The sequence below is a fragment of the Lampris incognitus genome, chromosome 15 (assembly GCF_029633865.1).
Source record: "Lampris incognitus isolate fLamInc1 chromosome 15, fLamInc1.hap2, whole genome shotgun sequence".
Lineage (NCBI taxonomy): Eukaryota > Metazoa > Chordata > Actinopteri > Lampriformes > Lampridae > Lampris > Lampris incognitus.
This window is the reverse complement of record NC_079225.1, coordinates 47,848,119-47,868,118: the sequence shown is the minus strand read 5'-3', so window position 1 is coordinate 47,868,118 and position 20,000 is coordinate 47,848,119. Positions and strand designations below refer to the sequence as shown.

Genomic DNA, 20,000 nt, shown 5'->3' with positions numbered 1-20,000 from the left:
GTGGACTGTGGACTCTGAGGGTCTGTGGAGGAGTCTGGATACGAGGCGGGTGGACTGCAGAGTCTGAGGGTCTGTGGAGGAGTCTGGATACGAGGAGGGTGGACTGCAGAGTCTGAGGGTGTGTGGAGGAGTCTGGATATGAGGCGGGTGGACTGCAGAGTCTGAGGGTCTGTGGAGGAGTCTGGATACGAGGCGGGTGGACTGCAGAGTCTGAGGGTCTGTGGAGGAGTCTGGATACGAGGCGGGTGGACTGTGGACTCTTAGGGTGTGTGGAGGAGTCTGGATACGAGGCGGGTGGACTGTGGACTCTGAGGGTCTGTGGAGGAGTCTGGATACGAGGCGGGTGGACTGTGGACTCTGAGGGTCTGTGGAGGAGTCTGGATACGAGGCGGGTGGACTGCAGAGTCTGAGGGTCTGTGGAGGAGTCTGGATACGAGGCGGGTGGACTGTGGACTCTTAGGGTGTGTGGAGGAGTCTGGATACGAGGCGGGTGGACTGTGGACTCTGAGGGTCTGTGGAGGAGTCTGGATACGAGGCGGGTGGACTGTGGACTCTGAGGGTGTGTGGAGGAGTCTGGATATGAGGCGGGTGGACTGCAGAGTCTGAGGGTCTGTGGAGGAGTCTGGATACGAGGCGGGTGGACTGTGGACTCTTAGGGTGTGTGGAGGAGTCTGGATACGAGGCGGGTGGACTGTGGACTCTGAGGGTCTGTGGAGGAGTCTGGATACGAGGCGGGTGGACTGTGGACTCTGAGGGTGTGTGGAGGAGTCTGGATATGAGGCGGGTGGACTGTGGACTCTGAGGGTGTGTGGAGGAGTCTGGATATGAGGCGGGTGGACTGCAGAGTCTGAGGGTCTGTGGAGGAGTCTGGATACGAGGCGGGTGGACTGCGGACTCTGAGGGTCTGTGGAGGAGTCTGGATATGAGGCGGGTGGACTGTGGACTCTGAGGGTCTGTGGAGGAGTCTGGATACGAGGAGGGTGGACTGCAGACTCTGAGGGTCTGTGGAGGAGTCTGGATACGAGGACACATCGAACCGTCGGAGGAGAACTTCACCTCCTCCCGTGCTGACCGCAGGGCGGACGGAGGGAAATTCTTCTGACTCTCAATCTGCGACGAGACGTTTACACAGCTGTGGCCGCTTATGAAAATGAATTATGATAACGATTGTGATTTTGGGGATTTTTTCCCTCCTGACAGCACACGGTAAGATCATAACGCGGATTCCATTTCAAAAACGGCAAAGATTTCAGACGGCAGAGGAAAATAAAATTGGTAATGCATTCGTGTTGCCTGCCAAATGTGCACTCCGTGGCTTTCTGTCACACACTGTACGAGACACAGCCCCGTCTGTTCCCCCCCCCCCCCCCCCCCGCTGCTGCTGCTGCTTCAGGAGGAGGAGGAGGAGGAGGTGTCTGTGTGTGTGTGTCTGTGTGCGTTATTGTGCACGCGTGTGTATCTGTGTGCGCATGTGTCAGTGTATGTTGTTACAACCCCTGGCTCTACAGGGTGCAATAAACTGCTGCAGCCGTAACGGGAACCCGGGTCTCCGGCACCGCGGGCTACAGGCTGCGACCCACTAGCCAGGGACTAGTGGGTCGAGTCCTCTGTGGTTGTCCCACTGTGTGTATGTACATGTGTGTGTGTCTGTACCTGCCTCTTTATGTGTGTGTGTGTGTGTGTGTGTGTGTTAGTTGGCTTGTATGTGTACGTCTGTGTTCATGCTGTGTGTGTCTATGTGTGGATCTGTTTGCATCTTGTGTTTGAACATATGAATGTGTGTGTCTCTGTGTGTGTGTGTGTGACCTCTACACTTTTATCCACTTTCTTTCTAACTCTAAATTTTCTTCTTGGGATGAAAAGGAATGACTTCACTGTCTGCTCAGTTAAAATGTGTGTGTGTGTGTGTGTGTGTGTGTGTGTGTGTGTGTGTGTGTGTGTGTGTGTGTGTGTGTGTGAGACACAATGACAATTAACTTTCCTGTTGGGCCATAAAACAGAAAGCTGGAAAAGCCTTTTAACCACTGAAGAATATCATGTTGTGCCTGCACTCCACAGTTCATCTGCTCTCATGAGGGTTTACAGTGTTTCATCTGCTCTCATGAGGGTTTACAGTGTTTCATCTGCTCTCATGAAGGTTTACAGTGTTTCATCTGCTCTCATGAAGGTTTACAGTGTTTCATCTGCTCTCATGAAGGTTTACAGTGTTTCATCTGCTCTCATGAAGGTTTAGTGTTTCATCTGCTCTCATGAAGGTTTAGTGTTTCATCTGCTCTCATGAGGGTTTACAGTGTTTCATCTGCTCTCATGAAGGTTTACAGTGTTTCATCTGCTCTCATGAGGGTTTACAGTGTTTCATCTGCTCTCATGAAGGTTTACAGTGTTTCATCTGCTCTCATGAGGGTTTACAGTGTTTCATCTGCTCTCATGAGGGTTTACAGTGTTTCCTCTGCTCTCATGAAGGTTTACAGTGTTTCATCTGCTCTCATGAAGGTTTACAGTGTTTCATCTGCTCTCATGAGGGTTTACAGTGTTTCATCTGCTCTCATGAGGGTTTACAGTGTTTCATCTGCTCTCATGAAGGTTTACAGTGTTTCATCTGCTCTCATGAAGGTTTACAGTGTTTCATCTGCTCTCATGAAGGTTTACAGTGTTTCATCTGCTCTCATGAGGGTTTACAGTGTTTCATCTGCTCTCATGAGGGTTTACAGTGTTTCATCTGCTCTCATGAAGGTTTACAGTGTTTCATCTGCTCTCATGAAGGTTTACAGTGTTTCATCTGCTCTCATGAGGGTTTACAGTGTTTCATCTGCTCTCATGAGGGTTTACAGTGTTTCATCTGCTCTCATGAAGGTTTACAGTGTTTCATCTGCTCTCATGAGGGTTTACAGTGTTTCATCTGCTCTCATGAGGGTTTACAGTGTTTACTCTGCTCTCATGAAGGTTTACAGTGTTTCATCTGCTCTCATGAAGGTTTACGGTGTTCCATCTGCCCTCATGAAGGTTTACGGTGTTTCATCTGCCCTCCTGAAGGTTTACGGTGTTTCATCTGCTCTCATGAGGGTTTACGGTGTTTCATCTGCTCTCATGAAGGGTTTACAGTGTTTCATCTGCTCTCATGAAGGTTTACACTGTTTCATCTGCTCTCATGAGGGTTTACAGTGTTTCATCTGCTCTCATGAGGGTTTACAGTGTTTACTCTGCTCTCATGAAGGTTTAGTGTTTCATCTGCTCTCATGAAGGTTTACAGTGTTTCATCTGCTCTCATGAAGGTTTACAGTGTTTCATCTGCTCTCATGAAGGTTTACAGTGTTTCATCTGCTCTCATGAGGGTTTACGGTGTTTCATCTGCTCTCATGAGGGTTTACACTGTTTCATCTGCTCTCATGAAGGTTTACAGTGTTTACTCTGCTCTCATGAGGGTTTACACTGTTTCATCTGCCCTGATGAAGGTTTACAGTGTTTACTCTGCTCTCATGAAGGTTTACAGTGTTTCATCTGCTCTCATGAAGGTTTACAGTGTTTCATCTGCTCTCATGAAGGTTTACAGTGTTTCATCTGCTCTCATGAAGGTTTACAGTGTTTCATCTGCTCTCATGAAGGTTTACAGTGTTTCATCTGCTCTCATGAAGGTTTACAGTGTTTCATCTGCTCTCATGAAGGTTTACAGTGTTTCATCTGCTCTCATGAGGGTTTACACTGTTTCATCTGCTCTCATGAAGGTTTACAGTGTTTCATCTGCTCTCATGAAGGTTTACGATGTTTCATCTGCTCTCATGAAGGTTTACAGTGTTTCATCTGCTCTCATGAGGGTTTACAGTGTTTCATCTGCTCTCATGAAGGTTTACAGTGTTTCATCTGCTCTCATGAAGGTTTACAGTGTTTCATCTGCTCTCATGAGGGTTTACACTGTTTCATCTGCCCTCATGAAGGTTTACAGTGTTTCATCTGCTCTCATGAAGGTTTACGATGTTTCATCTGCTCTCATGAGGGTTTACAGTGTTTCATCTGCTCTCATGAGGGTTTACAGTGTTTCATCTGCTCTCATGAAGGTTTACAGTGTTTCATCTGCTCTCATGAAGGTTTACAGTGTTTCATCTGCTCTCATGAAGGTTTACAGTGTTTCATCTGCTCTCATGAAGGTTTACAGTGTTTCATCTGCTCTCATGAAGGTTTACAGTGTTTCATCTACTCTCATGAAGGTTTACAGTGTTTCATCTGCTCTCATGAAGGTTTACAGTGTTTCATCTGCTCTCATGAAGGTTTACAGTGTTTCATCTGCTCTCATGAAGGTTTACAGTGTTTCATCTGCTCTCATGAGGGTTTACAGTGTTTCATCTACTCTCATGAAGGTTTACAGTGTTTCATCTACTCTCATGAAGGTTTACAGTGTTTCATCTGCTCTCATGAGGGTTTACAGTGTTTCATCTGCTCTCATGAGGGTTTACAGTGTTTACTCTGCTCTCATGAAGGTTTACAGTGTTTCATCTGCTCTCATGAAGGTTTACGGTGTTCCATCTGCCCTCATGAAGGTTTACGGTGTTTCATCTGCCCTCATGAAGGTTTACGGTGTTTCATCTGCTCTCATGAGGGTTTACGGTGTTTCATCTGCTCTCATGAAGGGTTTACAGTGTTTCATCTGCTCTCATGAAGGTTTACACTGTTTCATCTGCTCTCATGAGGGTTTACAGTGTTTCATCTGCTCTCATGAGGGTTTACAGTGTTTACTCTGCTCTCATGAAGGTTTAGTGTTTCATCTGCTCTCATGAAGGTTTACAGTGTTTCATCTGCTCTCATGAAGGTTTACAGTGTTTCATCTGCTCTCATGAGGGTTTACGGTGTTTCATCTGCTCTCATGAGGGTTTACACTGTTTCATCTGCTCTCATGAAGGTTTACAGTGTTTACTCTGCTCTCATGAGGGTTTACACTGTTTCATCTGCCCTGATGAAGGTTTACAGTGTTTACTCTGCTCTCATGAAGGTTTACAGTGTTTCATCTGCTCTCATGAAGGTTTACAGTGTTTCATCTGCTCTCATGAAGGTTTACAGTGTTTCATCTGCTCTCATGAAGGTTTACAGTGTTTCATCTGCTCTCATGAAGGTTTACAGTGTTTCATCTGCTCTCATGAAGGTTTACAGTGTTTCATCTGCTCTCATGAAGGTTTACAGTGTTTCATCTGCTCTCATGAGGGTTTACACTGTTTCATCTGCTCTCATGAAGGTTTACAGTGTTTCATCTGCTCTCATGAAGGTTTACGATGTTTCATCTGCTCTCATGAAGGTTTACAGTGTTTCATCTGCTCTCATGAGGGTTTACAGTGTTTCATCTGCTCTCATGAAGGTTTACAGTGTTTCATCTGCTCTCATGAAGGTTTACAGTGTTTCATCTGCTCTCATGAGGGTTTACACTGTTTCATCTGCCCTCATGAAGGTTTACAGTGTTTCATCTGCTCTCATGAAGGTTTACGATGTTTCATCTGCTCTCATGAGGGTTTACAGTGTTTCATCTGCTCTCATGAGGGTTTACAGTGTTTCATCTGCTCTCATGAAGGTTTACAGTGTTTCATCTGCTCTCATGAAGGTTTACAGTGTTTCATCTGCTCTCATGAAGGTTTACAGTGTTTCATCTGCTCTCATGAAGGTTTACAGTGTTTCATCTGCTCTCATGAAGGTTTACAGTGTTTCATCTGCTCTCATGAAGGTTTACAGTGTTTCATCTGCTCTCATGAAGGTTTACAGTGTTTCATCTGCTCTCATGAAGGTTTACAGTGTTTCATCTGCTCTCATGAAGGTTTACAGTGTTTCATCTGCTCTCATGAGGGTTTACAGTGTTTCATCTACTCTCATGAAGGTTTACAGTGTTTCATCTACTCTCATGAAGGTTTACAGTGTTTCATCTGCTCTCATGAGGGTTTACAGTGTTTCATCTGCTCTCATGAAGGTTTACAGTGTTTCATCTGCTCTCATGAAGGTTTACAGTGTTTCATCTGCCCTCATGAAGGTTTACAGTGTTTCCAGTTTAACGTGAAAAATAAAATGAGCATTTTCGCAACTTCCAGTGTTGGACGACACGTTTCTTTACTCGTGCGTTCTGATCAACACTGATGTCATGAAAGACATTATGGCTTTCACATGTGCCAGGGATCACATGATGTCTTCTAACATCAGACGTTACTTCAGTCTGGCTGGACAGAGACGCTTCAGGTGTGCCAACTTAACCAGACTGTTATGCAGAAAACAGCTCCAAGACAAGAAACCTAGAGAATGTAGAGCTGTAAAGAATACACGAAAGCGTCCGGGTAGCACAGCGGTCTATTCTGTTGCCTACCAACATGGGGATCGCTGGTTCGAATCCCTGTCTTACTTCCAGCTTGGTTGGGCATCCCTACAGACACAATTGGCCGTGTCTGCGGGTGGGAAGCCAGATGTGGGTATGTGTCCTAATCACTGCACTAGCGCCTCCTCTGGTCGGTTGGGGCGCCTGGTCGGGGAGGGGGAACAGCGTACCGTCCACACAGTGAAGCCTGCTGCTTCCTAACGTCCAAATGACACCCTGCTGCTTCCTACCATCCACACAGTGAAGCCTGCTGCTTCCTACCGTCCACACAGTGAAGCCTGCTGCTTCCTACCGTCCACACAGTGAAGCCTGCTGCTTCCTAACGTCCAAATTACACCCTGCTGCTTCCTACCATCCACATAGCGAAGCCTGCTGCAAAATGTTACAGAAGAAGAAAAATAAAGATACGGAGGATTTCCTCCTCAGCACACTGGTTGTAAGGACAGCCCTTGCTTCTGATGGACTTCCCCCAGTGTGTCATAAAAACACAATACTACTTGAAATATACCTTTCAAATAAAATGAAAGAGTAAATCTTGGACAAGTTGCATGATTATGTCCTGAAATTCATCACTGCACAGAAAACGTTATCTGTCATCTCGAACAGCAAATGTACAACTGTTTGAAAATGGTAAAATGTGTTGATCAAGATAAAAACTGTTTCCTTCATTACTTCCTCGGTTGATGGAGAGGTTAAATCAACAGCGAGTTCTCCGTAGCGCTAGTCCATAGAAACATGACCAAAACGAATTTCCCATACAAAAAAGGTTTCACAGATTGTGAGGTGTCAGCTTGTCTCATTTTAATCAGTGACAGAAGACTAGATTGTGATGGTGAGTTTAGAAGAATCAGTGAACACTTGTGGAAGCCGAGAGGCCGAGAAGCGGGCCTGCGACTGGACGGACGCCAGTCCAAATATCTGAGCATCTAAATGAGCAAAGTGAATGAATAACACTAACTTCTGAATATAAACATACCATGTCTAACTGTATAAATTACCTTTCTGGTCCAATGGAAATCATGTTTTCCAATCTCACATTTGTTAGCAGGTTTATTACTGTAAAGTGAGCCAACATACCAGAACTGCTGTTGTCGTGAAACCGTGACTGAAACCCCTTGAGAAACTCTCCTCCTGGTTGTCGACATCATTAAACTGTTTGTTTCTAGTAATAAATGACATCATCTAATTTTCTGATTTGATTGGACAGCCAATGAATTGTCATCATCAGTCTGTCAATTGGTTTGTTTTTGAAGAGTTGCCATGTAACATCATGCTAGTTAGCGAGCTAGCTAGCTATCAATTAACAAGAGTCTCGTGACGTCAACCTGCTGAGAATTGTCTGCGTTCAGAGAGGGGGTGCTAACACAGAACAAAGCACATGATCCTCCTTTTTCTCCCCACTTGTACTTGGCTGATTACCCCGCTCTTCCGAGCCATCCAGGTCTCTGCTCCACCCCCTCTGCCAATCCGGGGAGGGCTGCAGACTACTACATGTCTCCTCCGATACATGTGGAGTCATCAGCCACTTCTTTTCACCTGACAGTGAGGAGTTTCACCAGGGGGACGTAGCGCGTGGGAGGATCACGCTATTCCCCCCCGAACGACCAGAGGAGGCGCTAGTGCAGCAACCAGGACACATACCCACACCCGGCTTCCCACCCGCAGACACGGCCAATTGTGTCTGTAAGGACGCCCGACCAAGCTGGAGGTAACATGGAGATTCGAACCGGCGATCCCTGTGTTGGTAGGGGACGGAATAGCCCACAATATACCCGGACGCCCAAATCCCACGATACTTCTGAGGTGGAAAAAACGACTGTCCTATCAATATTACACATGAATTAAAATCATTGGACTGGATCTTTAAAAAAACCTCTTAAATGCCCAAAACCATTCAATCAACATCTACAAGTGCTACACAATCACTTCCTACCCACCTTCTTTTTTTTTTTACCCAATAACGCTCTTCTGCATCACATCTTATCTACATAGCTTATTTTTATCATTTTACAAAGCTATGATTGGACTGTCCATTCCTGATCTTTTGTAGTCACTCTAAATGAGAGGGAGGTAAAATCTAAACTCTGATAGGAATTCATCAGATTGACCCTATGATCGGTCTTGCTCATAGGGGGGTCTAGTTTTTGGTGTGATGAGAGGTGGCAAAAGTTTTTGAAGGCAATTAATACTCTATATTGTTTTGTATGGCAAAACTAGAACCAGGGCTAACAGATGTTTTTATTTCACGTACCCGCCCTCAAAGATTTTGATGCGGGTCGGTTCGGAGGCAGGCTGTTTGGTTGTGGCCTCCTTCTCGCCCTGTTCCTCCTTGGAGCGATCCCGTGAGACCACTCCCTTCATCTTCCTTCCTAGCTTAGTGATATCTACTGGCATCAGCTCTGGCTTCAGCTGGAGAGAGAAGAGAAGAGCAGTAAAAAAGAAGAGAGGAAGAAAAGGACAACAGAGAGGGAAAAGGAGGATGAGATGAGTAGAAAAAAGAATTAAAATGAACAAAGATGTGTATATTACTAAAATTATTTTAAGAAAAAATCTTACAGAATCTTAGATTTAAATCTGAACATTTTTTTCTAAGTGAACTCTGGAGCAACTGTACAAGATGAGCGTTAACATCAAATCACAATCACGTCTTCACATTTACATTGATTCACATTTTCTTGTTCACATCAACTTATAACTAGGACTACTTATATTCATTTACTCTCACTCCTATCAAAGCTCATGGTGGTTCACCTCCACTTCTGTTCACATCTTCATCTATTTCTCAGACCTACCTGATCAAACCTCAGCTTCCATGCCACAGATGAAACCAGTTTCCCAGAGCTGGGTGGTGACATGGCTGCCGTGGTATACATCTCTGTGTTCCTCCTCTGTTTGGACCTCAACAGGGCCAGTGAAGCCTTTGTACTCAGGCTCAGAGGGTTGGGGTTGTACGAGCTCACACACCACGAGGCATAAACGGAGGCTCGTGCTGCAGCCTGGGTGCTGTTGGGCTTGGTGTAGTTCAGGAAACACCAGCTGATGCCGGTGGTGGTGCGCAAGCTTGGGAACTGGAAAAGCTGCTGGAGATCAGCCACATCCGTCAATAGGAGAGTCCTGCCCATTGCTCCAGATAACCCGACACCCTGGTTGGCAGCAAGCTGAACTAACATGCTGACTGGGATGTTATTTGCTGAGGGTTGAATTGCATCATTGTTTTCTGCTGTGTCGCTGGAGGAGACCATGGACTGGGGGCTAGACCCTGGCTTGGGTGAATCGTCCATATCGAGCTCCTCTGGTGACTCCTGGCCATCAGCGACCTGGGAGGGGTCTGTGACAATCTGGAGAGGTGGAGTGAAGCTCTCAGCTGGAGGAACATCTGGGAGATGGGGAGCTGAGGAACGAACTGGGACAGTGATTTTGGTGGCTGCAGGGAAGTCGCTTGCTGGCGGAGAGGAGGTCATCCTCTCAGTTTGGTCCTCAGAGTCTTTGCTCTTAAGACAGGTTCTCTGACCCCTGTCCTGCATCTTATCAAGCCTGCTGCTGCTTTTGCTGGCCCCGCTCAGCTCCACGGCACTCATCTCTTTGACAATCTGACCATACATCCTCTCCTCCTTTACGCGTTTCTGCTGCTTAGTTTCGATGAAAAGCTCCAGGGAGCTGGCGGGGGAGAGCATTCGCTTGCTGCCCCCAATTCCAGACCCCGAGGCATCTGTGGTGGAAATGGTCCCTGAGGTCAGCGACAATGGGATTCCTGTGTTCATCCGTTGCCCTGGCAATGATTCCGGAGCCTTCCAGAGTGGGTAGCGTAGCACTGCTCCATCAGGCTGCCCCTGGATCTGTGACAGGTTGAATCCCAACCCAACTACACCCCCTCCGACCCCTCTGGAAGGCATGCTGGTGCTACTGACACCCACAGGAGGGGATGTGCTGCTACTGTTCCCTGGCCTTCCTGAGCCAGCTCCCTGCCCTCTACCACCAGGGCTAGCTAATAGCTGGCTAACACTGGTGTACATAGCACTCCCAAATGATGGCACGTGGGTCTGGATCCGCACAGGAACCAGCATGCCAGGCAGAGAAGCCTGGGAACCAAGGTTCTGAGTGGCAAAGATGGGCTGGATTTGTTGGAGAAGTGTGGAGGTGGTGGTGGTGGTAGAGATGGAAAGCTTAGTGGAGAGAGAACTAAATTGTTGTTGGGAATGTGGAGACGCTTGAGATGGGAAAGTGGAGTAAATCTGAGTGCCGGAGCCTTCTGACATGCTTTCATTCATTATCTGGTCATGGATCTGGTGCAGGGCGTGTGGTGGTCTGAGGGGTGGCTGAGTAGGCAGACTGCCTGGTGCTCGGATCTGGAGCTTCGGGAGCTGTTGGGTCTGGAAAGCCAGATGCTGTCTAGGTCGCTGACCAGACTCCTGGCTCCAGAACAGGCCGGGTTGCTGGAAGGAGAGCAGGGGCAGACCACTCTGGAAATGCTGAATCACATCCTTATTCATGACATCCTGACCTGGATGTTCTCCCTCAGAGGATGAGCTCTGGGCCTGCAGCCGATGTTGTTGGGACCTATATGGCAGAAAAGGTTTTAAGGTTTACTGTAATTATCATTTGTTTATTTGGTGCTTGTTTTTGTAGATGTAGCAGCCATTGCGCCGGTTGCATTAGTAGCAAAAACAGTTGTAGTCTTGGCAGTAATAATAGTGTGATTATCATTATTATCTCCCTCAGTAACAGTAATACAAGTACATATTGTAGTAGCACTGATCATTTCCCTTTAATATATGCAAATATATAATCATTTGCTTTATTATGAGCAGATTAAAAGCACAAGTCATCATTCTTTTGTGCTCGCTTTCTTCTTTCTCTGGTCTTGTCACAGATAAAAAGTAGGTGTTTAACATCATCAGGAAACCCTGTAGACTCAGTGACCAGGAATACAGTCTCACCTCTGACATGGCCGCTCCTCCTGCAGGCTGTCCTCACTGATGCTGTGCTGGAGGAGGTGCTGGTGGGGGTGGGAGCCCAGAGCTGGATAGGAGACAATACAACATGACATATTTACTTAGAAAATATTGTTTCTTTTTATTTACAGCGGGCATTTTTTCCTATTATGGATCAATAAAGTCTTGATGGTTAACCTTATATGGTTTTTCATCCATAGTCCAGCTTTACCATATAGTACACATCTCCTAGTTTGTTACTGCCACAGGGATCATATGCTAATTCACTACCCATGCAGTATTGGATGCTGTGTTTGGATCATGATGCATCTCATTAAAAAGGCTGAATCTGAACGACAGATGTCCATGTAGGGGAAAAGGAAATTCTACACTCGGACAGAACTTGCAGACTGTATTTCTTGGATATTGGATAGCGTGAACAAATGTCGGTGCTCTGTGTATCGATAGATGCTAAGACTGCCATGGTGAAGGGCTACACCCCCGAGAGCACGTCCCTGTTGCTGCCACTGGCATGGTAGTGTAGGCAGCTTGGGCTCTACGAGACAAGTCCCCTGGATGTAGCCAGGCGGGTCGTCTTTCAGCTATACTGTGTCATACGTCATTCTTCCATATTTACTTCTGAATTACACTACGAAAGGATATTGCAAATACAAATTAATACCGTGTTTGCATAAGCGAAAAAAGTATCACTCGAACATGATCTATTTCTAAGGCCCGAAGAAGAGAAATTCAGGTACCACAGGGAATCCAACAAATGTCAAATCAAAGGGATAAAGTAAAATGTTACTTCAGCGTTTCCGTTTCCGATTTTTGAGTTTGGCATTTGCTGTTTGGCTTGTTGTTCCCGTTTGTTCTTATTTCTCAGAAAACAAATATGTCTCACCACCACTGCTGTTGCCGATTCTCTTGGTTCTGGCCACGTCGGCTACACCATGGGTTGGTCCTGTTGGGCCGGGCCACACCCCGTGTTCTAAACTCTCCTGTTTGATTGACATCTCAGTGCCCCCTGGTTCTTGGGTGACAGCCTCTGGGTAGACACTCAGCGAAGCCTGTCAATCAATCAATCAACCGTTACTAGAATATATAGTAAAAACTAGGCCTGCAGAGTGAGTGTGTTTGTGTGTGGGAGTGTCCACATATCTAAACACCATTTGTTGACTTTTATTTGTGACATGAAGCTAACCCACCATTTGAAGTTATTATGATAAATTAAGAGTATTTACCAGCCTGTGATTCTGAGTATGGTTCAGACAAATATTGGTGCTATGGCTTCATGTGCTTTGAGGTTTATCACTGGGTGTAAGCCCCTCACACATCACTGTACTGGTCTGTACTGTTCTGTAATGGTCTTCTCTCCCCATGTGTAAATCCAGTCATGGGTTTACATTTATTTTTCAGTCCATCTTTTCCTGTTAAGTGCTGGGAGGATTGCCGTGACTTGTACATCGGGGAAACCAAACAGACGCTGGCCAAGAGGATGGCACAACACAGGAGAGCTAATACATCAGACCAGGACTCCACAGTCCACACCATCTACACAGTCTGCACCATCTACAGGCCAGTGGCCACTCTTTCAGGGATGAGGATGTGCACATTGATAGGGAGGAACACTGGCTCGAACTGGGAGTCAAAGAGGCCAACTATGTGAAGAGGGAACGGCCATCCCTGAACCGGGGGGGGGGGTTGGGGGGTTACGAGTACATCTGTCACCATCTTACAATGCTGTGATTGCAACTATTCCCCAATCCTCTGTGAACAGTACACATGACCATTGAAACTCTAATTAATGGTCATGGTAATTTGCATATGAAACTGATCATTGGTTTCAGTCGTTATGCCACTGTATTGTTGATAAGGGTGGGACACCTGCAGTCACTGTATTGTTGATAAGGGTGGGGTACCTGCAGTCACTGTATTGTTTATAAGGGTGGGGTACCTGCAGTCACTGTATTGTTGATAAGGGTGGGGTACCTGCAGTCACTGTATTGTTGATAAGGGTGGGGACACCTGCAGTCACTGTATTGTTGATAAGGGTGGGGACACCTGCAGTCACTGTATTGTTGATAAGGGTGGGGTACCTGCAGTCACTGTATTGTTGATAAGGGTGGGGTACCTGCAGTCACTGTATTGTTGATAAGGGTGGGGACACCTGCAGTCACTGTATTGTTGATAAGGGTGGGGACACCTGCAGTCACTGTATTGCTTATAAGGGTGGGGTACCTGCAGCCACTGTATTGTTGATAAGGGTGGGACACCTGCAGTCACTGTATTGTTTATAAGGGTGGGGTACCTGCAGTCACTGTATTGTTGATAAGGGTGGGGACACCTGCAGTCACTGTATTGTTGATAAGGGTGGGGTACCTGCAGTCACTGTATTGTTGATAAGGGTGGGGTACCTGCAGTCACTGTATTGTTGATAAGGGTGGGACACCTGCAGTCACTGTATTGTTGATAAGGGTGGGACACCTGCAGTCACTGTATTGTTGATAAGGGTGGGGACACCTGCAGTCACTGTATTGTTGATAAGGGTGGGGATACCTGCAGTCACTGTATTGTTTATAAGGGTGGGGTACCTGCAGTCACTGTATTGTTTATAAGGGTGGGGTACCTGCAGTCACTGTATTGTTTATAAGGGTGGGGACACCTGCAGTCACTGTATTGTTTATAAGGGAGGGGTACCTGCAGTCACTGTATTGTTTATAAGGGTGGGGTACCTGCAGTCACTGTATTGTTGATAAGGGTGGGGTACCTGCAGTCACTGTATTGTTTATAAGGGTGGGGGTACCTGCAGTCACTGTATTGTTTATAAGGGAGGGGACACCTGCAGTCACTGTATTGTTGATAAGGGTGGGGACACCTGCAGTCACTGTATTGTTGATAAGGGTGGGGACACCTGCAGTCACTGTATTGTTTATAAGGGTGGGGACACCTGCAGTCACTGTATTGTTTATAAGGGTGGGGTACCTGCAGTCACTGTATTGTTTATAAGGGTGGGGACACCTGCAGTCACTGTATTGTTTATAAGGGTGGGGTACCTGCAGTCACTGTGTTGTTTATAAGGGTGGGGACACCTGCAGTCACTGTATTGTTTATAAGGGTGGGGTACCTGCAGTCACTGTATTGTTTATAAGGGTGGGGACACCTGCAGTCACTGTATTGTTTATAAGGGTGGGGTACCTGCAGTCACTGTATTGTTTATAAGGGTGGGGTACCTGCAGTCACTGTATTGTTTATAAGGGTGGGGACACCTGCAGTCACTGTATTGTTTATAAGGGTGGGGTACCTGCAGTCACTGTATTGTTTATAAGGGTGGGGTACCTGCAGTCAGCTGAGACTGAAGAGGTCACTTAGATGATGATGATGAACTCCCAATAAATGTTGTGTCCAGATGAACTGATTCAACTCTCTTTGATATTCTTACCTAGATTATCCCCCACCCCCCCACCCCCTTTTGTCTCCCCAATAGCACTTGGCCAATTACCCCACTCTTCTGAACCGTCCCGGTCTCTGCTCCACCCCGTGCTGACCCAGGGAGGGCTGCAGACCACCACATGCCTCCTCCCATACATGTGGAGTCACCAGCTGCTTCTTTTCACCTGACAGTGAGGAGTTTCACCAGGGGGACGTAGCACGTGGGAGGATCACGCTATTCCCCCCAGTTCCCCCTCCCCCCTGAACAGGCGCCCCGACTGACTAGAGGAGGCGCTAGTGCAGCGACCAGGACACATACCCACATCTGGCTTCCCACCCGCTGACACGACCAATTGTGTCTGTAGGGATGCCCGACCAAGCCGGACGTAACACAGGGATTTGAACCGGCGATCCCCGTGTTGGTAGGCAAAGGAATAGACCGCTACGCCACCCGGACACCCCATGCGTATCTCACTATAAATGTTTCTGTAAAGCACTGTGTATAAAAAATGCATCTGAATAAAGATTATTATCATGATAACATCATTACCATTACTGAACTGCCTTAATGAAAATCAAGTCTTACACCAGCAGTTTGTTCAAAACCCTGCGGTAAGAGCTGGTTTAATCTTTGAAACCCTATCTTGTCTTCTTTGGGCTGTTTTTTTTCTTTTTTTTAATTTTCACATCAACTGAAATCTAAAATCCTATTTATAACTTTTCAAGCTGGTCCCAAAATACATATCAGACCTGTTAACATCACATAGCTGAGCTTCTCTAGACCGGTAGTTCGTATTGTCCCTAAATCAATATGTACAACCAGAGTCCATTTCCTTTGAGAGAAACTATATTTTGTAACGCTGCTGCCACGTCTGGAGGAGTTGGTATCTTTCCTACCTTTCTTATAATGCAAATGCATCTTGGAAAGGTAATGGTAATAGCGGCAAAATGCTTGGCTACCTGTCTGACAAGGTAGCCCCGCCGGCGCTCCTTCATGGCTGAGGCGCTGCAGTAGAGCTCCCCCTGTCTGGAGCTGGGCGACAGGCTACCGCAATCAAACGACTTGCTACGCATCTCGGGGAACTCGGTGGGCAGGACGCATGGGGCCTGCTCCGATGAAGACCTCCTCATCTCCCTCTGCTGGTGGTGGCTGGAATGACCACTACCAGGGACTGTTAGGAATTCAGACTGCTTGCTTCCCCCACTGCCACCCCCGCCACCAGTGGCCTGTGACTCCTCCTGGTACAGAAAAGCGAAGAAAACAGAAACTGATTTAATCACCTTGTTAACAATGAGCATATGACTGTTTTACAAATGAAGCTTATTCCAAAGAGTCATGTTGAAGATGATGAAAAAATATCAAAGATTTTGAAGTACCATATTGAACAATGATTGTCCATCACTTGAGTACTGCTTTTGCTTAAATGTACTCTCTTTTGAGAGAGCCATGTGCATGGAGTGATCTTGAACATTGAAATAGGTGGAAATACAAGGGCATAAAAATGATGGGTCTCAAAAAGAAAAAAATGAAAGCAGTCAGCGCACAGAAATAATCACATTGATTAAAAAAAAATCATCATTTTGTTTCCCTTAAACCTCCAATGTAACTTCCTATATTTCAAAAAATGTCCCCATTCCCCATTGACACAATGGTACCAATGGTATCAGTACTATACCATGGTACCAATACTATACTAAAACCAGACTGGATACCAAAATAGGCACTTATGGGCATGATTCATCCACTGCAACAAGTTCAATAATGAACAACCTGATTTGAAATAATTATGTAGAGAACCAAAATGGTTATCACCACAAGCTTTAGGATACAGGGAATAAATTCCTATAAATGTAGACCTTGGCGTCGTGGTGTTGTTGGTGAGGTGGTATGGTGGACAGGTAAATAACTACAAAATGACAGCAAGCAGGGATCATATGTTTGGCAGTTTCAAATAGAAAGACAAACAGACACCTTTAACCCGTTGTAAGAGCATGTGAGAGTGGGGGGATTGCTTAATGGAGAACAGGAGACATCCATTTAGCAAAGGGGGGAAATTGAGCAAGGAAAAGAAGGTCTTCCTGATTGTACTTGTGCTGTGAGCTTCATTATGGCCTGCCCATATGCCTTTGTACCAGATTAAGTGTCAAGGCTGAACAGTACAGAAATTTCATTTTTACTACGCCTGCTTACCTGCTTGGTGGGGGAGACGGATTTGAGCCCCTCTTCTCGGTCAAATGACATGGAGAGAGAGGAGGAATGGGACAGGTTACTCTCTTGGCTGGGGCTCCGGGATAAGCTGGTGCACGTCGACTCAAAGCTCGACTCCCCAGAAGAGTGCTCCATGTCGGCCAGCCGCAGCCGCTTCTTCTTGGGTGGGAGTTTCTCTGATGGCATCTGGGAGAGGGTATCACTCCTCTGAGGCAGTTGGAATTCCTCTATCACATGCTGCTGCTGCTGCTGCTGCTGCTGCTGCTGCTGGTGCTTCTCTGGCTCCTTGGCTATCTGAGCCTCCTTCTCTTTCTCGGGCTTGTCCGGCTCCTCCGTCACCCTGATCTCGGGTACCTGGATGTTGGGCTGTCGCACCAGTTTATGGGAGATGTGGTAAGGCTGGCCAGGGGAGGCAGCAGCCGAGGATGAGGAGAGGGAGGCGAGATCACTGTCGCTTTGTGGCTGCTGCTCCATACTCTCTGTTCTCAGCATGGCAGACTCAGGGCTCAATGCGTCCTCAAAGATCTCTGAGTCTGACTGTTCGGAGTACTGGCTAGAGATGACTTTGTCGGACGCCTGGTAGCCTGGCAACTCGAAGGACTCAGATTTCTCGAATGAGTTGGGTCGGCTGAGGGAGTTTGTGTGCTGGATGACTGATATGACGTTCCCTGCCGCCTTCCTGCACTCTGAGTCTGGGAGCAGCGCCATATCCTCAGAACACATGCTGGTGCAGGTGTCAAAGCTGTCAGACTGGCTGTGGGTGCTGTACAAGGATCCCTTCCCCGTTGGAGTGCCCCTTGATCCATCCAGGCTCCCCTGTTTACAATCATAGTCCCCCATCATCTCCACCGAACCGCTGCAACTGCTGTCACACTGCCCTGGGCTGTCCTCCTCATCCCCAACACTCTTCTCCTTCCGCCGCTTCCTTGTTGCGATCTCTGACATGCCAACTTTAGTACCATAGGGAGTGTAGGCCACATGCTCTGGGATTCCTGGGCTGCGCTCGCCCATCTTCAGTCCCACAGATGAGGTCACATTCTTGGGCACATGACCATAGGCCTCAGCCTCTCCCACGTGGGCTTCATGGGCCGAGTGCTCAAAGGCAGCCTGCCTCCTTAGTCGGCGATAAACTGGATAAAACACATCATCGGCTGTCATCATCTCATCAATGGAGTGGCTAACACGAATCCCTGGGGGGACACTGAAGTTGGTTGGGGAGGAAGTTGGCATGGAGTTACTCCTAATCAGGGGCCCAGAGTCAGAAGGAGGCTCTAGAAGCCCCGTACTGCTTTGGCAGGGACCTGTGGGATACTGCTTAGGATCTCCTGGAACACCTTCCTCCCCTCTGAAGAAGATATGATCCTCAGCTATCTTTCCCATGTCAAGGACAGCACCTGACTGCTTAAGACTGGCCAGCCCACTGGGGTCTGCGGGGCCCACGGCACCGGCCATGCCCACGGTGATAGACTGTCTGGATCTGGAGCTGGGTTTGTAGTACCACGTGCGACCAAACATGATCTCCTCATACGACTTGACATTGGTGTTGGGTGGGCTAATCTGCTGCTCGGCGCTCTCAGAGCGGGAGAAGTAGCCTGAGTCAGTGCTGCCTTTGCTGTTGGGACTGAGGAGGTTCACGGACTGAGAAACACATGAGTCCAAATCCTGGCCTTTCTTCTCAGTCAGCCTCAACGCTAGACGCTGCTTGATAGTTGGCGAGTCGTCGGCTGTATGACCCCCTCCTCCAGCCTGGGAGCCTGTCATGTGATACGATCCCTTCATGTCTGGAAATGGGGGGCAATCCATCCCTGTGGAGGGGACCCCCCCTTGCTTGGGGACTATAAGGATAGGCACTTTCATGGATGCCATGGACAGCTCCTCGGCTGAGTCAGCATATGCTGGCTCCACACCACCTAGACAGCAGGATAGGGTGATGTACAAACAGTGGTGTGGGGTAGAGGGGAGATGGAGTACATTAGAATAGAGAATAGAAGAAAAGCGACCAGTTAAGTTATGCAGAAAGTAAACTATATAAGACAATATAAAAAAAACCCCATCCAAACCAAGTATTAGTTAGCTCTAAAGACCATTTAAAACCTTAATATTTGAATAGAATTAACAATATCTGATATAATAACCCTCGATGATCAATTATCTAGCACAGAACAGAGCAAACCAATGAAATGGTATAAAACACCAGAAACCTTTCTCATCATGCACCAAGTCAAATTCAATAATCAATGATTGTTATTATTATTATTTTTTGGTTTTGTTTGTTTTCTCCCCAATTGTACTTGGCCAAATACTCCACTCTTCTGAGCCGTCCCGATCACTGCTCCACCCCCTCTGCCGATCCGGGGAGGGCTGCAGACTACCACATGCCTCCTCCCAGCTGCTTCTTTTCACCTGACTGTGAGGAGTTTCGCCAGGGGGACGTAGCGCGTGGGAGTATCACGCTATTCCCCCCAGTTCCCCCTCCCCCCCTCAACAGGCGCCTCGACCGACCAGAGGAGGCGCTAGAGCAGTGACCAGGACACATACCCACATATGGCTTCCCACCCGCAGACACAGCCGATTGTGTCTGTAGGGACACTCGATCGACCAAGCCGGAGGTAACACAGGGATTCGAACCAGCGATCCCCGTGTTGGTAGGCAACGGAATAGACCGCTATGCTACCCGGACGCCCCAATCAATGATTATTTTAATTTTAGAGAGATGAATTTTTACTAATTCCATATGAAAAAGTCGATGTGTTCGACATGTTGAAACACTTCATGAGTGAGTCAGATGGTCCAGTTTTGGGCACGATGATGAAATGGTAAATTGATAAGACATTTTCACACAAGATGGAAATCAGCATCAGATAAAAGCCATAAGAATGGAAAGGCATTTTTCATTTCCTGGGACCTTTAACAATGCAGTTCATCAGGGAAAACCACCTGTGCTTTTGTCGGCTTCAAAGGAGATCTGTGGAATGGGGCTTCCTTTTTCTGCCAGCATGGTGGAGCCCTCTACACCTTCCTCGTCCGTGTCAGTACTCTGCTCTCCATCGGAGTGGACCTCAGCCTCGCCCACAGAGGATGCCTGGTCGCC

At 47.2% G+C, this 20,000-nt stretch overlaps 1 protein-coding gene across 1 annotated transcript in view; it reads right to left on the bottom strand.

Moving 5' to 3' along the window:
- Nucleotides 1-20,000, bottom strand: part of hivep2a (HIVEP zinc finger 2a) — a 41,141-nt gene that overhangs the window by 20,136 nt on the left and 1,005 nt on the right. The window contains exons 1-7 of the mRNA XM_056294432.1: nt 19,847-20,000; nt 16,892-18,819; nt 15,661-15,939; nt 12,173-12,338; nt 11,275-11,356; nt 9,130-10,894; nt 8,589-8,746 (exon numbers count right to left, since the gene is read on the bottom strand). The exon at nt 19,847-20,000 is cut by the window's right edge and continues 1,005 nt beyond it. Coding sequence (XP_056150407.1) covers nt 8,589-8,746; nt 9,130-10,894; nt 11,275-11,356; nt 12,173-12,338; nt 15,661-15,939; nt 16,892-18,819; nt 19,847-20,000 — 4,532 coding nt within the window. The remainder of the gene's footprint in view (nt 1-8,588; nt 8,747-9,129; nt 10,895-11,274; nt 11,357-12,172; nt 12,339-15,660; nt 15,940-16,891; nt 18,820-19,846) is intronic.